This window comes from Nelumbo nucifera, chromosome 3 (genome assembly GCF_055504915.1).
Source record: "Nelumbo nucifera cultivar China Antique chromosome 3, China Antique-T2T, whole genome shotgun sequence".
NCBI classification, from domain to species: Eukaryota; Viridiplantae; Streptophyta; class Magnoliopsida; order Proteales; family Nelumbonaceae; genus Nelumbo; species Nelumbo nucifera.
Genome location: NC_142651.1, coordinates 16,129,162 through 16,149,363, shown reverse-complemented (window position 1 = coordinate 16,149,363; position 20,202 = coordinate 16,129,162). Strand labels below are relative to the sequence as shown.

Here is a 20,202-nt window from a genome sequence, read left to right as displayed (position 1 = left end):
TTCTTGTGCATCCACTCCTCAACAAAATGGGGTGGCTGAACAGAATAACCGTCATCTCCTTGAAACAACTCGGTCTATTCTTCATCATATGAGTGTTCCTAAACGGTTTTGGAGTGATGCTGTACTTACTGCGTGTTTCCTCATTAATCGGATGCCCTCCTTTATTCTTCATGGTCGGTCTCCCTTCTCTATCTTGTTCCCTACCTTGTCTCCCTTTCCATTAACACCTCGTATCTTTGGCTGTGTGTGCTTTGTTCACAATCTGAGTCCTGGAATAGACAAGTTGGATGCACGCTCCATTAAGTGTGTCTTTCTTGGCTACTCTTGGACTCAAAAAGGGTACAAGTGTTACAATCCCATTACTCGGAAGTGCTATGTCTGTCCTGATGTCACCTTTTTTGAGTTTGTTCCCTTCTTCTCAGGAACTGAAGCATCTTCGTCTCCACCTTTACTTCCTCTTCCTCTTCCGGTCAGTGATCCCGTTCCGGGTGTTCCTGTTGGAGTTGACTCGTCACCTCATCCAGTGCAGATCCCTACTGAACGACCACCAATTCGGCAAGTGTATACACGTCAAATGACACCGGCCCCTTCTCCAGCTTCTACCTTGTCCGCGGATCCTGTCGTTGCTCCTGTTGCTGAACCTTCAGGACTTGACCTACCCATTGCCTTACGGAAAGGTAAACGTAGTTCTACTCTCCATCCCATTTCCAATTTTGTTTCAGTATCTCACCTTTCCGCCTCACATCGTCAGTTTGTTTCACTATTGTCATCTATTTCCATACCTAACAATGTCCAAGAGGCTCTTAGTTCACCTGGGTGGAGGCAGGCAATGGAGGAGGAACTCTCTGCTCTTCAGCATACTCACACGTGGGAGCTCACTACTCTTCCTCCTGGTAAGCATGTTGTGGGTTATAAATGGGTGTATACTGTTAAATACTTGCCAGATGGTAGTGTGGAGCGTCTGAAAGCCAGACTTGTTGCTAAAGGGTATTCACAGTTGTATGGAGTAGACTATATGGAGACCTTCTCTCCAGTGGCTAAGATTAGCTCTGTCCGTGTGTTAATTTCCCTTGCAGTTATGTATGATTGGCCCTTATTTCAACTTGACATAAAAAATGCCTTCCTTCATGGTGACCTTATAAAGGAGGTATATATGGAGCAACCACCTGGGTTTGTTGCTCAGGGGGAGGCTGGTAAGGTGTGCAGACTGAAAAAGGCAATTTATGGGTTGAAACAATCGCCTCGTGCTTGGTTCGGGAAGTTTAGTGAAGTGGTGAAGAATTTTGGAATGAAACAATGCCAGGTTGATCACTCAGTGTTCAGCTATGACTCAGAAGCTGGAAAGATTTTATTAGTGGTTTATGTGGATGATATTGTCATAACTGGCAGTGACAAATTGGGGATCGACAAACTTAAGGTCTTTCTGCAAAATCATTTTCAAACAAAAGACCTTGGAACATTGAAGTATTTCTTGGGTATAGAAGTTGCTAGATCAAGACAAGGTGTAAACCTGTGCCAAAGAAAATATGTTCTCGATCTATTGGACGAAACAGGACTGTTAGGTGCAAAACCGGCTGAGACTCCTATGGAACCAAATGTTAAGTTGAGCAGTGATACAAGGGAAATATTTGATGATCCTGGAAGGTATAGATGACTAGTAGGGAAGCTGAACTATTTGACTATCACGAGACTAGACATCTCCTTTGCAGTCAGTGTGGTGAGCCAATTTATGCAGAACCCTCGTATACTGGGATGCAGTTCTTAGAATTATAAGATATTTGAAGGGAGCTCCGGGCCGTGGGCTATTGTATAAACCAGGAGAAAAACTTGAAGTAGTTGGGTACACGGATGCAGATTGGGCGGGCTCTGTGTCTGATAGAAGATCTATTACAGGTTACTGCACATTTCTTTGAGGAAATCTTATGACGTGGAAGAATAAAAAGCAGACGGTTGTGGCTAGAAGCAGTGCTGAAGCCGAGTACAGAGCCATGGCACACACTACATGTGAATTAGTGTGGTTAAGGAATCTCCTACAAGAAATCGGGTTCCACATGGATAAACCTATGAAGTTGTACTGTGACAATCAAGCTGCGCTCCATATCTCATCCAACCCTGTTTTTCATGAGAGAACAAAGCACATAGAGATTAATTGCCACTTTGTGAGGGAGAAGGTTCTTACTGGAGAGATAAGCACAGAACATGTAAGCTCAAGTGATCAGTGGGCAGATTTGTTTACAAAAGCCTTAAGCTCAGGGAGAGTGAACTATATATGTAACAAGCTGGGATTATATGACATATATTCTCCAGCTTGAAGGGGAGTGTTAGAGTTAGCCGAATAAGGGTAGATTAGTCAACTCACCTTGGTTAAGTTATGATCTTATGTGGCAGTCTTATTAGAGGTTCTCTGTCCCATACTTAAGTAGGGGCAGTTTAGTCCTTGTACATTTAATTAGAAGCCTAATCACAATTAAGAGGTCGACTGATAGGGTTTAGCTATCAGGTTCGACAATTCTTTCATCTTCTTCTTCTTCTCTTCTTCTTCTTCTTCTTCTTCTCCTTCTCTTTCTTCTTCTCCTTACTGGTTTGGACTACTGTAGCTACAGTAGAAACAGTAACCCTTCTGGGAAGAGGGATAACCCAAGAAAACACATGGAACAGATTTGGGATCCAATTTACCCCGGTTAGGAGATAGATCATGAACAAAACACTTACACCCAAGAACACGTAGGGGAATGGAAAATAAAGGGGATTGAGGGAAAAGAAGTTGATGTGGATGATTAATAACATAAGTTGCAGCCATCACAGCATCAACCCAAAACCATTTTGGAACATGCATGTGAAGCATCATACTACAGGCAACTTCAAGGAGATGTCGGTTCTTCCTTTCAGAAACGCCATTCTGTTGTGTTGTTATAGCACATGATCTTCTATGAAGAGATCCATGAGAGGAGAAAAACTCATCTAAGTCATGAAATTGAGTAAAAAGCATGCGATGGAAATCTTGCACAATCTTGGGTACTTCTTCTCTTAAATGCATAGGATATAGCCAAGTGTATCTCGAATAGTCATCAATAAAGCTGATAAAGTACTTGTACCCACCCTCGATAGGTATGTTTACAGGACCCCAAACATAAAAAAATACAACATGGAAAGACAAAGTAGATCTTTTATTATTTGATGGAAAATTTGTTCTACAATGCTTACTCAACGGACACGTTTGACGATGTAAACTAGTAATAGACACTGACTTGAACAATTCAGGGAACATAGCTTTCAAAGACTCAAAGGACAAATGACGAAGGCGATTATGCCACAACCACAGTTGACTGTTTTTAGACTGACTCATAAGGCTCACAGAGGATGATGCCACAAGACAAACTTTATTCTCCAAGATGTAAAGGCCATCAACCATATTTCCTTTACCAATCGTCCTCCCCGAGGTTAAATCCTGGAAAACACAAGAATGAGGAAAAAAGGTTACACAATAGTTTATGGACTGAGTAATATTGCTTATAGATAACAAATTAATAGGAAGCTTGGGAACATGAAGGATATGGGATAATACAAGGCCATCAGGAAGGGATACAGATCCCTGACCAGCAATGGTGGATAGAGACCCATCAACAAATCTCACTTTATCCTTCCAGAGAGAAGAGTGTAGGTCTGAAAGAGATTTGACTTACAAATCATATGGTTTGATGCCCCTGAGTCAATGACCCAAGGTGACTCGGGAGCAGAGGTACACACATGAAATGCAAAAGCACCTTTCCCTGATGTAGAAGCAAATGAGGTAGAAGGGGTAGGAACTGACTTATCCATCTACCTGAGTGTCCTACCATACAATTCCAAATGATCTCTAAAGGAGTTGATGATGTCTTCCTTGGGATCAGAACCACTAGGATGCTCTTGAGGAAAAACAGTAGTCTGATTATTTTGCTGATAGTCTTGTGTGGCCTGATGTGCAGAAGTAAATTTCTTCTGAGGAGGCTTCTTTGAAGTGCCTTGATTTTTGGTTGCCCACTTGGGCTTCCCCACTAACTCCCAATAGGTTTCTCGAGTGTGTCTAGGCTTTTGATAGTGAGTACACCACAGTTTTTCCTTGTCTTCACCTTTCCTTGTATAGAGAACATTGATGTGGGCCCCACTGCAGTGGTCCCCACTGTGTTCGTAGGACAGCATGTGTAGTTATTTGTTTCAGTTATAGTAGTGTCAGTTTGAGTCAGTTTGTTAATTCAATTGTTATTTATTTCAGATTTTATTTACTTTATTTATTATGTAAGTACTAAGGGCAGATGTGTCCTTTCCATTGTGTACTAAACATAACCTATAAATAATAAGAAAGTGGCGGCGGCAGATCTGTTAGAATCTGTTCCTCCTTTCAACCACTTGTGTTCTCTTGTTTCTCTTCTATTCTTTCTTCTTTCTCTCACTTTTCTTCTATTTTGTAAACCTAAAACCTATTAGGATTCAAGACTGATTACAGTCTTGATCTTCTACTTGGTATCAGAGCCTATCTAGGGCTGGAAGCTTTGAAGAAGTATTCGGTGGCTGAATCTTGGAGATTACCAGGAGAGGTTCGCAGCAGTTGAAGACTTGCCACGGCTTGCAAAGAGTTGGTAATCAGGAAGAAGCAGCGAAGGTTAGGGTTCAGGTAACCCTAGAAGACAGTAAACCGAAGTACATAAATTTGGGTTGTTTTCAGATCAGATTTCGGATCAGATCAGATTTCAGATCAGTTTTGTGTTGGTTTCAAATCAGATTTCAGACCTGCTTGTTTTACTCTTTTTCTGGTATAGTGGCTCTAACAGTTTGTAGCCATTGATTCTTGATCAAAGATGGAGTTTAAGGGTCAGGGAGAAAGTAGTTTTGGAAATAACAGTTTTGGTGGTGTATCTGAAACCAGGTTTCAGATTACAACTATGAGATTTGATGGGTCAAATTACTTGGAGTGGGCTCAATCAGCCATGATGGCTATTGGAGGAAGGGGAAAACTGGGTTACCTCTTGGGAGATGTGAAAGAACCTTCCAAGGAGGACCCAACATACACCAAGTGGGTTCAAGAGAACTATTTGGTTATGGCATGGCTGTGTAATTCTATGCAGCCACATATCAGCCAAAATTTCTTGTGGGCAAAGACAACCAAAGAGATATGGGATGTTGTGAAAGAAACCTATTCCCAACCCCTTAATTTTGCTAGAGCCTATGAACTGAAGTGTGAGGTGAACAGCCTTAAACAAGGAGAGAAGCCAGTTTTTGTCTACTTCTCTACCTTGAAATCCTTGTGGCATGAGATTGACCATCTAGAGACCCTTGAGTGGAAGAGTCCCAAAGATCCACAGACTTACAGAAAGCAAGTCGAAACGAATAGGGTATTTGAGTTTCTGGCTGGTTTGAGTTCAGATTATGACATTGTGCGACAACAGATATTGACAAGAGATAGTGTGACCCTTTCTCAAGCATACTCCCTGGTGCATGGTGAAGAGACCAGGAGGAAAGTCATGATGCAGCCTCAGCCCTCTTTCCCAGCCTTGACAGCTATTAAACCTAAGCCAGGGGGTGACTCAGAAAGGGACCGGAAGAAGGAAGATAAACGGGATCTGGTATGTGAACATTGCAAGAAACCCAAGCACACAAAAGATACTTGTTGGAAGCTACATCCGCACTTGGTCCCAGCAAAACTAAGAAGAAGGGTAATGCTCATGTGGCCGTGAACACTGATTCAGCATCCTCATCAGGCACATCCCTAGAGACTTTAGCTGTTGTTCGGGCTGCCCTCATACAGTTGGAAAAGGAAGTTGGGAGTTCAGCTCAGCCATCTCAGTCACCATCAGCTCCTGCCACATCTGCATTTGCACATTCAGGTACTCGAGCCTCAGCTTACCATGCTTCAACTCCAGGTAATACTGACCACTGCTGGGTAATAGATTCAGGTGCATCTGACCATATGACTAGCTTGCCATCTTTGTTCACTTCTTATCACTTGTCCTCTGACCGAGATAGAGTGTCCATTGCTGATGGCTCTCTTGTTCCCATTTCGGGCAAGGGGGACATCAAGCTATTGGATACTATCTCTTTATCTTTTGTCTTGCATGTTCCTAAGCTTGATACTAACCTGCTTTCAGTAGTATTACCAAACACATGAACTGTTCAGTAACCTTTTTCCCTGACCGATGTGTTTTTCAGGATTTGGAGACGAGGAAGGTGATTGGGACTGGCCGTGAGACGAACGGGATCTATCTGCTTGGAGAGAGTTCTCGTCGGGAGGAGTCAATGGATAAGAAGTCTTTTGTTTCCCAGTCTGTGAGTTCGGTTATGCTTTGGCATAACCGATTAGGTCATTTGTCTTTTAAGTCTTTGAAAAGTCTGTTTCCTGCTTTATTTGAGTCTGTTGAGTTATCAAAGTTGAGGTGTGAGAGTTGCGAGTTTGCCAAACATTGTAGAACCTCTTATTCTTTAAGTAATAAAAGGAGTAATTCCTCTTTTGATATTGTGCATACTGATGTTTAGGGGCCATATCATATCTCTTCGATGGGTGGGTACAGATATTTTCTACTGTTTGTTGATGACCATACCCACTTTTCTTGGGTCTATCTTATGCGTTCTCGGGATGAGGTTCCTGCTCTGACCCAAAACTTCCATCAGATGGTTCTCACTCAGTTTGGGACCAAAATCAAAGTCCTTAGATTTGATAATGCAAAGAAATACTTTGCTCAGCCATTGACCTCCTACCTTCTTAGCCATGGAGTTATTCACCAGAGCACTTGCCCTTATACACCACAGCAGAACGACGTTGCTGAAAGGAAGAATAGGCATATCTTGGAGGTAGCTAGAAGCATTATGTTTACCTCCAATGTACCTATTCGCTTCTGGGGCGATGCTATCCTCACAGCAGTTTATCTCATTAATCGAGTTCCTTCCCGGGTTCTTGATATGAGAACCCCCTTTTCCCTTCTATACCCAGACGAGGAGTTGTTCATTGTTCCCCTTAAAACCTTTGGTTGTACCTGTTTCGTTCAGCTTCTCGGGCCTCATCATTCCAAGTTCGAACCTAAGGCCTCCAAATGCATTTTCCTTGGTTATGCACAAACTCAAAAGGGTTATTGCTGCTATGATCCAGTTTCAGGGAAATAGTTTGTCTCCATGGATGTCACCTTCTTTGAGGAGACACCCTATTATCCTAGGGTTTCTCCTCAGGGGGAGAGCAGTGAGAGTGGGGCTGTTTTGAGTTTCTTTCCTCAGGGGGAGAGCAGTGAGAGTGGAAGTGGGGCTGTTTTGAGTGGGGCTGTTCCTTTACCTATTCCACTGGATGATGAAGGCTGTAGTGGTGAGGGTGGTCAGAGGGAGCCGGAGTTGAGAGTCTATCACAGGCGATGCAGGCAGGTTGATCCTAGTCATCGGCAATCCCGGCCAGCTCTAGTTCCTTCTGCGGCTCCAGATCCAGAGCCTACTGAGATACCTCTCACTGTTGCCGCTTCCTCTCTTGTGGATGACCTTGATCTCCCTATTTCCATTCACAAAGGGAAACGACATTGCACCACTTCTACAGCTCACAGCATCTCACAGTTCTTATCCTATGATCGTCTGTCTCCATCTTACCGGTCCTATCTCACTTCCATTGCCGATGTCCCTATTCCAAGAACAGTGCAAGAAGTCTTATCAGTTCTAGAATGGAAAGATGCAATGCAAGTCGAAATGGATGCCCTGTTGAAGAATAATACTTGGGCACTGGTTGACCCACCAAAAGGAAAGAAACCGGTGGGATGCAGATGGGTGTTCACTGTGAAGCATAATGCTGATGGCTCTATTGAAAGGTACAAAGCCCAGCTGGTTGCAAAGGGGTTCACTCAGACTTATGGTATAGACTACTTGGAGACCTTTGCCCCAGTAGCCAAGATGACCACCATCCGAGTTCTGTTATCCCTTGCAGCAAATCATTCTTGGCCCCTGTTTCAGATGGATGTTAAAAATGCCTTTCTGAATGGAGACTTACAGGAAGAGGTTTACATGCAGTTGCCTCCTAGATTCTATGATACAGAGACAGGTAAGAAGGTTTGCCGACTAAACAAGGCATTGTATGGTTTGAAGTAGTCACCTAGAGCCTGGTTTGATAGGTTCAGATTAGCCCTTGGAAAGTTTGGTTATGTACAGGCCCAGTCAGATCATACACTATTCATCAAGAGGGTGGAGTCCTCTCTGACACTACTTGCAGTATATGTTGATGATATTGTGGTGACAGGAAATGACAATCATGAGATTGAGTCCCTCAAACAGCTCATTCATCAAGAGTTTGAGGTGAAAGATCTTGATGCACTACGGTACTTTTTGGGTATTGAGGTTGCTAGATCCAAGCAGGGGATTTTTATCTCTCAGAGAAAATATGTTCTAGATCTGTTGGCGGAAACTGGAAAGTTGGGGGTTAAGCCGGCTGATACACCCATCGAACAAAATCACAAGATTAGTGCAGAGGGCGGGGAGCCTCTTGAAGACAAAGTTATGTTCCAACGGTTGGTTGGAAAGCTCCTATATCTCTGCCTCACTCAGTCGGATATCAGCTATGCAGTTAGTGTTGTTAGCCAGTACATGCACTCCCCTAGAACTTCTCATCTTCTTTCGGCAGAGAGAATATTAGCATACTTGAAGAGATGCCCGGGTAGAGGTATACTGCTCAAGAACAATAATCACATGAGGGTGGAAGTCTATACAGATGCCGATTGGGCTGGGAGTGTTGATGACAGGTCTACCTCTGGATATTGTGCCCTTGTGGGAGGTAACCTTGTCTCTTGGAGGAGTAAGAAGCAGAGTGTTGTTTCCCGCTCCAGTGCTGAAGCAGAATACAGGTCAATGGCTAATGGAGTAGCTGAAATCTTATGGCTGAGGTCACTACTTGAAGAGTTGGGTATTGACTATGAAAAGCCCTTAATGTTGTATTGTGATAATCAAGCAGCTATTAATATAGCCCACAACCCAATGCAGCATGACAGAACTAAACATATCGAAGTTGATCGACATTTTGTGCGATAAAGGGTCACATCACAAGAAGTGTCTTCCGTACATCACATCTAATATGCACCTCGCGGATATCCTCACCAAGGCTGTACGAAGGAAGAAGTTAGAGACAGACCTATCCAAGTTGGGAATGATAGATATCTACTCCCAACTTGAGGGGGAGTGTAGAGAACACTGATGTGGGCCCCACTGCAGTGGTCCCCACTGTGTTCGTAGGACAGCATGTGTAGTTATTTGTTTCAGTTATAGTAGTGTCAGTTTGAGTCAGTTTGTTAATTCAGTTGTTATTTATTTCAGCTTTTATTTACTTTATTTATTATGTAAGTACTAAGGGCAGATGTGTCCTTTCCATTGTGTACTAAACATAACCTATAAATAATAAGAAAGTGGCAGCGGCAGATCTGTTAGAATCTGTTCCTCCTTTCAACCACTTGTGTTCTCCTATTTCTCTTCTATTCTCTCTTCTTTCTCTCACTTTTCTTCTATTTTGTAAACCTAAAACCTATTAGGATTCAAGACTAATTACGGTCTTGATCTTATTCTCCCTTTTTCATTCCTGTGTTACCCCCTCTTGCAGCCAGGGTAATAGGATGCTCCCCCTCAGAAACATTCATGAGATTTTTCCTGCTCTCTTCAGATTGGACTAGGGCATATACTTCCTGAATTGAAGGAAGTTCCCTACTTCCCAAAATCTGCACCCGGAGAGGCTCATAAGCCGGATTCAACCCATGCAAAAAAGCAAAAACCTGCTGTTGGGAAACAAGTTTTTTGTAAGCCTATGCATCCTCATCATCCTTCCAGTCAATAGTCTGATAATAGTCTAGTTCCTTCTAGACAGATGTAAGGGCTGAATAATATGTAGATAGGCTACGGTCCCCTTGCTTACAAGTAGATGATTCTGCTTGAAACTGATAAATCTTGGCAAAGTTCCTCTATTCAAAATAGGTTGCCTTGGCTTGTTCCCAAATTTCACAAGCTGTGTTAGTCCATATGAAATTTTTCTTTACATGAGGCAACATAGAGCCTAACAGCCATGACATAACCATGTTGTTTTCTTGATCCCATCGGTCATGTTCAGCAGTACCAGACTTTGGTTCTTTTATTTTTCCACTTATATAACCAGCCTTCCCCCTAGTTGTGATATAAAGTTTGATGACTTTGGACCATTCCAAATAATTCAGGCCATCAAAGGGGGTAATAGACATAGATAAATTCATGATGTCCATTCCCCATTTAGCTTTCCTTGCTAGGAAGTAATACCAGAGGTTGTTGAATCCTCAGTAGCCATTTCAACAAAAAATTTACTGTTGTTTTTTCAAAAAACCAATCTGAGATAGAGGGTTTTTTTCTTCTAAAAAAATAAGAAGGCTCCAAAAATTGGTTCAATAGGACTGTAGGTCATTAACTCTTAGCCGAAACACTTCAGTTTATAAGAGGAGACAACCAGTCCCTACTACCTCAAAACTATGACATTCACAGTGGTCAAATGTTTACGTATGAATGTAACAGTACATACCTGGCTTCCACGACCTACAGCACATAGAGAAACCTCAAAAACCAAGCCTTAATGCATTCAGCTCCTGCCACAAACCTAGAAAAGCACCTTACTGCATTCAGTTGCCACCACAGATCTAGAGAGAACCTTTACTGCATTCGGCTGCCACCACACCCTTCTTCTTGGTACAGCGACTAAGAGAGAAGAAAGAAAAAATCGAGGCCTAAGGTTGCGCCCAGATGAAGAATACAATGGAGTCTTCAAAAAAAAAAGATTTTCAGAAAAGGAAAGAAAACAAGATCTGAGAAGATTGCGCCCAGATTAGAGCTCTGATACTCTTGACAGTAAATCTAATTGAAGGTTACAGCAAAGAGAAGAGAAGAGAAGAGAAGGAAGAAGTGTTGAGGCAATGGAACGGTACTGGCGGCACCAGCTTCATTATAATATATAGAGTGAAAAAATAAGAAGGGAAATGACCCTTGTGCCCCTACTAAGTGATAGTACAATAATAGATTAAAATAAAAAAGGCTTTAATCAGCCAAACAGACCCTAACAAACATAAAATCAATTATTTTAACACTTTCAACACTCCCCCTCAAGTTGGAGCATAGATGTCAATCATGCCCAACTTGTCACACAAATCATTATGCCACACATGATGAAGGCCTTTGGTGAAGATGTCTGCAAGTTGTTCTTTTGAGCTGGCATATGGGGTGCACACTTCTCCACTTACAAGTTTCTCTCTAATAAAATGCTTGTCCACTTCAATGTGTTTCGTCCTATCATGGAGGACTGGATTAGCTGCAATATTGATAGCAGCCTTATTGTCGCAATAGAGTGACATAGGGTTGCTAACTGTAAAACCCAGTTCTCCTAACAGTTTTCTTATCCACATGATTTCAGCAACTCCATGAGACATAGCTCTGTATCTGCTTCAGAACTAGACCTAGCCACCACATTTTGCTTCTTACTTCTCCATGTGACTAGGTTTCCCCCTACAAAGACACAATATCCACTGGTAGACTTTCGATCATCAACTGCCCCTGCCCAATCAGCATCAGTATATACCTCCACCTTTAAATGTCCATGTTTCTGGAACAGCAAACCAGCTCCAAGAAACTTCTTGAGGTATCTAAGGATCCTCTCTACAGCTTCAAAGTGAGTTGTCTAAGGATTGTGCATGAACTGACTAAGGACACCCACTGCATAAGCAATATTAGGCCTAGTCATAGACAAATACAAGAGTCTCCCTACAAGTCTCTGAAACTTCTTCACATCTTTCAAAAACTCTCCCTGACTGTCTCCCAGATGATGATTATGTTCAATTGGTGAGTCAATTGGTCTCACCCCCAGTTTGCCTATATCTTCTAGTAGATCTAGTACATATTTCCGTTGGGAAATAAAAATTCCCTTGTGAGAGCGGGCAACTTCAATTCCAAGAAAATAACGTAAGGGGCCTAGATCTTTCACCTCAAATTGAGTGGCTAAGAACTTTTTTAGTCTCTATATTTCAGCCTCCCAATCTCCTGTGATCACTATGTCATCCATATACACAATTAGAGCTGCAATTTTTCCTTCACCTTTCTTTACAAATAGTGTGTGATCTGGCTGGCATTGTTTGAACCCCATATGTTGAACTGCTGAGTGGAACTTACTAAACCAAGCCCAACAAGATTGTTTCAGCCCATATAAAGATTTTTTTAGCTTGCACACTTTCTGTTCACTACCTTTAGCACAAAAACCTGGAGGTTGGGTCATGTACACTTCCTCTTCTAAGTCACCATTCAAGAAAGCATTTTTGGTGTCCAATTGGTGAAGTTCCCAGTCAAGATTTGCCGCCAGAATTCTGATAGAGTTCATCTTGGCTACTGGGGCAAAAGTCTCTGCATAGTCCACTCCATATACTTGTGTAAAACCTTTTGCCACCAGTATGGCCTTGTACCTTTCAACAGTTCCATCAGCCTTGTGTTTCACTGTGAACACCCACTTGCACCCCACCGGTTCCTTCCCTTCAGGAAGATCCACCAACTCCCAAGTGCCATTTTTGTGTAATGCATCAATCTCTTCCTTCATTGCATCTGTCCATTTAGGTTTGGATAAAGCTTCTGCCACATTCTTAGGAACGGGGATATGCATGATATGAAGATGAAATATGATCATAGGACACAAAGTGAGAGATAGGATGGTTAGTAGTACAAGATTTAACACCCTTTCTCTTAGCAATAGGAACATCAAGATCATTAATGACAGGGGAATCAGCATTGAGAGGAGCAGGCATATCAATAGAAGCAAGTGTACCTGGCTGATGGGAAGGACCAACCTCCGGTTAAGCCGATGATGCTGGTTGCATAGTGTTAGGTTCCATGGCTCTTGAACTCTGCTGGCTTTTGTGGCGGCGAAGAAAGACACGGAATGGAGGAGGGTCAGGTAGAGGAGGTAGTTGAGTCTGAGCCTGTTTCTCCTCAACCTTACTCTCCCCCTGAGGAGAAACCGAGAAGAAAGGTTGATTCTCAAAGAAGGACACATCTATTGAGACATAGTACTTACGAGAGATGGGATCATAGCAACGGTACCCCTTTTGAGATAGAGGGTAACCAAGGAAGACACAAGGAATAGCACGAGGATCAAGTTTACCCCGAGTAGGTGACAAGTTATGAACAAAGCAACGACACCGAGAGACTCCTTTCTCCCTGCTTACAAGTGGATGATTCAGCTTGCAGTTGGTAAATCTTGGCATAGTGTCTCTGCTCTGAATAGGTGGACTTTGCATGTTCCCATATTTCACAAGCAGTTTTAGCCCACATAAAAGTTTTTCTCACCTATGGCAGCATGGAAACCAAGAGCCAAGACATCATCATACTATTTTCTTGGTTCCATCTATCATATTCAGCACTTCCGTCTTCAGTTCCTTCACTTTCCCATTGATGTATCCTATTTTTCCCCTAGCAGTGATGTAGAGTTTTATTCCCCTAGACCATTCAAGGTAAATCAGACCATCAAAGGGAATGACAGCCATGGGGAAACTCATATCCATTCCCCCACTTACCCCATTTTGATTTCCATAAATCATTGAAGTAGCAGAATTCTCAGAAGACATGGTCAACACAGAATTTTTTTTATCAAAAAACTTCAACTTAGGATCCCTCCTTATATCAGAACAAAAAACTCCACACACAACAAGTGATTAGTCCACCCACACTGCAGTTTTTGGACTTAATCTGAGCACAAGACCAGCACCAATTTCCAGAATAAACAAGATGACAGATCTGATTTTCAGACCTGTACAGAATAGCAGTTCCAGCCTACCAGTTTTCTCAACAGGTCTACAAGCAATAATCACAAGGGGAGATCCTTACACACAAGGCATCAAGCCAACAAGTAGAGAAAACAGGTCATACGTGACCTACAGCAGCCTTTCACAGGTACAAGATCACATGATCCAAAACAAACAGAGGAAAAACCTCACAAAGGTGTGCCAACATTCAGTGGTTCAGGTCCATTCATTTTCCTCTTGGTACACGACCAAGGGAAGAGAAGAAAAGAAAAGAAAAAAAATGGGGGGGGGGGGTACCAGTTGCAGGTCTGATTCGAACAAACCAGATGTACTCCTCTGTTCCGCCCAGATTCAGCAGCTTGGAGAAGACATTTGATCGCCCAGATTCAATGGCCACGCTCTGATACCATCTTGACAGTAAATCTGATTGAAGGTTACAGCAAAGAGCAGAGAAGAGAAGAGAAGAGAAGGAAGGAAGAAGAAGTGTACTGGCGGCGCCAGCTTCATTAGAATATGTAGGGCGAAAAAATAAGAAGGGAAATGACCCTTGTGCCCCTACTAAGTGATAGTACAATAATAGATTAAAATAAAAAAGGCTTTAATCAACCAAACATACCCTAACAAACATAAAATCAATTATTTTAACACTTTCAACAGATACCATGTAGTTGGACAGAACAAGAGAGAAGAGAGAAGAGTGGAGGAGAAAGAGAGAGGAAAAAAGAAAAATCTATTCAAAATCAGTAGCTGGTGGCACCTAAGTTAGTATTTGTACTTAGGGCGACAGCTTATAACAATGGGAAAAGGCAGAAATGCCCCTACTAGGCCGCTACACATTACAACATGCCCCTATAATTGTACACAAGTAAAGAGAGGTGCCCGTCTTTGCAAAACATCACTTTTGGCCTACTGACCTACCTACCTATCTATCTGTCTCAGTGTGTATATATTTCATGTTATAAAATAAAGAATGGACACTATTTATCAAAAATAAATAAATAAAGAATGGACACCTTTCCAAAGTAAGTATGCAAAGAATGACTTACATAATAAAGAAGATAGCAGACAACTCCAGTGAAAACATATGCAGAGCAGAAGTGAATCCATAACCTGTCAAACAAGGATAAGTAGATACAAGTATGCTCACCAATTGCTTAGTTAAAATACAGAAAAACATAAGGAAAAGTAAAGCTATCATCCCAAATACATTCAGGCAATTTACTAGTTGTTGCACTCAATAGCTTAAAAATGAGATATTTATAATGAACAAGAGCGCAACTTGGGCAGGTTGGATAGGGTTGTGGGTTAACACAAGCCCAACCTTAAGACCTAGACCTTGGGCTCAGGCCTGATCCAACCCGAGGTCAAGCTCGAGTTTGCCAACCTAGGCCCAACCCAAGCTTAACTGAACAAACTTTAGCTGGTCTCAAGAGCTTGGTTAGGTTTGAAAGGTTTTTGAATGTATTTTGAAAATATGCACAAAGTCCATTAATAAATGCATATACATAATTAGAAAAAAGATGTTTTTGTATAAATATCATGCATAACAAGTGTATATTTTTGTGCATGCTTGTGCTGGGGTGTGAATTTAGGATAATCATATACAAACACTGTGAATAACTAAGTATACTCTAGTGTGTATATGATAGTATAAATATGTAATATACATACATATATAAAAATGGCAGCCCAATGCATAAGGCTCCCACCAATGCAGGGTCTAGGGAGGGACAGATGTACACAGCCTTACCCCTGACATACAAAGAGGCTGTTTCCAAGATTTGAACCCTGGTCACCAAGGTCACAATGGAGCAACCTAAGCATTGCACCAAGGCCCACCCTCTAATATACATATATCATAAATAGGTACACATCTATACAGGTGTGTATATCATACAATGTCAAGACCAACCTAACTTTAGGTCAGGCCTGAGTTTTTTGGCCCAAGCCAGACCAAAGACCAAAAATTCAAGCCAAACCATGCAAAATATCAGGTTGTGTCCACTCAAATTGCAGCCTTAATAATTAATATATGGGAAGAGAATTTATTAATAAAATACAGTAAAGTTAAAAGAAAGAGTATAGCGAAGTCTAGATCCAAAAAGACCGCATAGCAAGGTGCATTCCAATTCTTCCCTACCTATATATTTATATGTTACCAGTAAAAAGAAAGTATAGCTTAATTAATTCTTTTCGGAGATAAAGACAACCAAGCTATCATCCAATACAATATAGGTCATGTATTTCTTAAGACAATCAATTTAAAGCACTTAGTATTAATTGAACCCATTAATTGGCGCCAATTTTAAGACATAAGGGTGCTTTACTCATCCAAAATCACGTTAACCAATTCTAGTCCCAGTTATTTGGGGTCTTGGGAGGGGTGTACTGGATTTGGACCTAAATTTCTGCATTTTATTTTTCTTTTTTTTTTCACTAAAACCCACATTCTCATACTTGTGATCATGAGAATTTATCATTGCACTAAGCAATTACCCATTTTTTTAATCGTATATGAAAAAATAAATAACTATAAATGATGAATTAGCTAGATTCATACTTGTTGTTGCAAACATTAGCTATCTAGATTTGGTTCTATCTAAGATAGACTTAGATGTCATCTTTTATGCTTGGTAGCCTTCCATAAATAATTGGAAAATCTAGGCTTTAGAGTCCATTTTCTTTTAAAATCATGTAACCCCCTCATGTTTTCACTAGGTGTATTCTAGTCATCCATAATTATTTAAAAGCCATGTTACCTTCCATGTGCCCATTAAGGGTATTTTGGTCTTAGTCTATTATAGATTGCTCGTTGCAACAGTAAAATCAAAGGTTGACAAGTGTGAGAACAGAGGTTCAAGTCTGAGAGTGGCCACCATGCGTAAAAAATGCCAAAGGTTAGGTCCATATCCAATCCACCCCTCCCAAGACAACAGACTTACAGGACCAACATTGGATAATGTCCTTTTAGTCAATTATACAGTTACAGTAGTATAGGTTAAAAGTAAAGAGGGTCTTGATTAATTCTTAAGTAGGGTTCTACAGAAGGTCGTAAACAACTTCTTGTAACCTTTTTCACAAGGAACTTTTGGAAGAATTTTAATGAAATTTGTTTTAAGCATGTCATCTAAAGTCTAAACTTTACATAAATAATAGGCACAGCCCTCAGTATTCACTTTACTTTTTCCCCACATAAAGATTGTTTAGGGACTACATGTCCCTCCATGATCACTTTGTTTCTTGTGAGTTAGGACTAATTTTCAGGCAAACGTATTTGATTGTGCAAAGGGTGATGCCTTCAATCATTCTGGAGTATCCTTTTTTTTTTTAGGGGGGGGGTGGTTGAAATCCTGAAAAAATATATATGGTACTGTGTTCAACTCCCACAAATTATCTTATATGATACGAATATTTCAGTGAAAATGTGCCTCTTTTGTCTTGTTTTTCTAGTCTTGTAAATAAATTACTCAATCCTTAATCCCCTTCTTCACCCCACAAAACCCACCACAAGATCTGAAATTTGTAGCACCCGTCTCCAAAGAGATGGCATAGAAGGACAATAACTGTCAAAGTGGGATTCTTTTTATTTTGATATAAATTAGAGGGGAAAATGTACCTGGATCAATTTCAGTCTTTAAGGAATGTTGAATAATCTCTGTTGATGGAGAACTTGTGGGTGATTGATCAGTTCACAATATTAGTCAAAAAACAACACACACACACACACACAGGATGTAGAATCACTCAGTAGGCACCTAGAATAACTCTAGGGTGTATGGCAATCACTCACCATAAGAACAATATGTAGAGACTCACCAAAATCTCATTTATCATATTTTCACAACATAACTCAGCATTAGACTTGTTCATGGGCCGAGTAGCCAAACGGGTCGGCCCAACCCAGCCCGTTCTTTGTGAGGATTGGACATGATTTTAGGCCCACGAGCTTAGGCCTAGGCTCAAAACACTAGGCCTGGCCTTTTTTGGGATGGGCTCAAGCTTCCTCAAAAAGCCTAGGCCGACAATATTTTATAATAATATATATTTGTTCCTCTTCTCTTTTCTCAAGCCATAGTGAGAAAATGTACCTGGATCAATTTCAGTCTTTAAGGAATGTTGAATAATCTCTGTTGATGGAGAACTTGTGGGTGATTGATCAGTTCACAATATTAGTCAAAAAACAACACACACACACACAGGATGTAGAATCACTCAGTAGGCACCTAGAATAACTCTAGGGTATATGGGAATCACTCACCATAAGAACAATATGTAGAGACTCACCAAAATCTCATTTATCACATTTTCACAACATAACTCAGCATTAGACTTGTTCATGGGCTGAGTAGCCAAACGGGCCGGCCCAACCCAGCCCGTTCTTTGTGAGGATTGGACATGATTTTAGGCCCACGAGCTTAGGCCTAGGCTCAAAACACTAGGCCTGGCCTTTTTTGGGATGGGCTCAAGCTTCCTCAAAAAGCCTAGGCCGACAATATTTTATAATAATATATATTTGCTCCTCTTCTCTTTTCTCAAGCCATAGTGAGATCTTTCTATATTTTGGGATTTTGAAATCATTTAATATAAATAAATCAGTTTTATTGTTGAGTTAAAAAATAAAAACTTTTTGCCTGATTTCCAGGCTAGGCTTTAGGCTTCTTTATATGAGGGTTGGAGTCAGGCTCAAGATCTAGGCCCAATGGTTGGGTTGGACTCAAGCTCGGGCCTAAACATGTTATGTTAATATAGAGGAAAAGCCCAACCCAGTGCATGGTTTGAGAGGCTCTGTGGGGCCATGAAGAAAGTGGGGTACACTCAGAGTGGTGCAGACCATACCTTGTTCATAAGGAGACAGGATAGCAAACTTACTGCACTCATTGTTTATGTGGATGATATGGTAATTACCGGGAATGACTTGGAAGAGATAAAAAGACTGAAGGAGTTTCTAGCTTCTGAATTTGAGATCAAAGACTTGGGTCATTTGAGATATTTTCTTGGGATTGAAGTTGCCAGGTCAAGAGAGGGAATCTACATATGTCAGCGGAAGTATGTTCTTGACCTCCTAGAGGAAACAGGCATGATGGGGTGTAGGCCAGCAGATACTCCAATGGAACAGAACCATGGCCTGCAGGAATCAGTAGGGGAGGACTACTATGATAAAGAGAGATACCAAAAATTGGTAGGGAAGCTGATATACTTATCCCTCACTCGGCCAGATATTGCTTATGCTGTGCATGTTGTCAGTCAATTTATGCACTCTCCAAAGATTCCTCATATGAAAGCAGTTGAAAGGATTCTCAGGTACTTGAAGACTTGCCCAGGGAAGGGAATTCTCTTCAGGAAAAACAATAGAATTGAAATTGAAGCCTACACTGATGCAGATTGGGCTGGGTCTGTTGGAGACAGGAAGTCAACCTCGGGTTACTGTACATTTGTGGGAAGAAACCTGGTCACATGGCGCAGTAAGAAGCAGAATGTAGTGGCTAGATCAAGTGCAGAAGCAGAGTATCGAGCTATGGCCCACGGGGTTGCTGAACTCTTATGGCTCAGAACTCTTCTTAATGAACTTGGCATTAAGGCTGAAGGTCCTCTCAGGCTGTATTGTGACAATAAAGCTGCCATCAACATTGCCAACAATCCCGTGCAGCATGACAGGACAAAACATATTGAGATTGATCGGCACTTTGTTAGAGAAAGAATTGTCTCGGGTGAACTCTGTGTGCCTTATACTCCATCTGAGATGCAAATTGCGGATGTACTGACTAAAGGGCTGGCAGCAGCAAAGTTTAGGGACATGCTTGGCAAGCTAAACATGATTGATATCCATGCTTAGCTTGAGGGGGAGTGTTGGATTGAAGTCTTTGTATGTATGAGTATTCGGCTGATAAGAGTTCTTATTAGCCTATACTTAAGTTTAAGTTGTCCTGTACTGGGCCTTTGTTAATGGGCCTAATCCTGTTTAATGTTTTAAGTTGTCTGGGTGTCCCATCACTAATCAGGGGCATTCTAGTAACTTCCTGTATCATTGTACTACACCATAATATAAATAATAGTACTGTCGACTGAGTAGAAAGTTCGACATTCCTGCATCTCTTCTTCTTCTTCTTCTCTTTTCTGCTACTTCGGCTACAGTAATTTAGCTTTCAAGGGTTATTGTTGATTTGACCCCATTTCCAAAAAGTACTTTGTATCCATGGATGTTTCTTTCTTTGAAGATGTGCCTTTCTTTCCTACTTCTCCTCAGGGGGAGAGTCCAAGTGATGAGAAATAGAGACAGGTTTTGTTGCCTTCTCCTCCTAACCCTCCTTCATTTCAGTCTTTCGTAGACAACGGTACAAAAGTCAAGGCCGGAGTCAACAAAGTTCAATAGACACAGAGCATCCTAAAGCTGTGCAACCTATGCCATCGGACTCTCACAAGTTGAATC

At 41.4% G+C, this 20,202-nt stretch overlaps 1 protein-coding gene across 3 annotated transcripts in view; it reads right to left on the bottom strand.

Annotated features, from left to right (window-relative positions):
• LOC104598288 (hyperosmolality-gated Ca2+ permeable channel 2.3-like) overlaps positions 1–20,202 on the bottom strand; it is a 93,462-nt gene that overhangs the window by 35,987 nt on the left and 37,273 nt on the right. For all 3 annotated transcript variants that reach the window (XR_016084056.1, XR_016084057.1, XM_010260280.3), the window contains exon 4: positions 14,822–14,885. Coding sequence is in view for 1 of the 3 variants with exons in the window: in XM_010260280.3 (XP_010258582.1) it covers positions 14,822–14,885 (64 nt within the window). In the remaining 2 variants the exon portion in view is untranslated. The remainder of the gene's footprint in view (positions 1–14,821; positions 14,886–20,202) is intronic.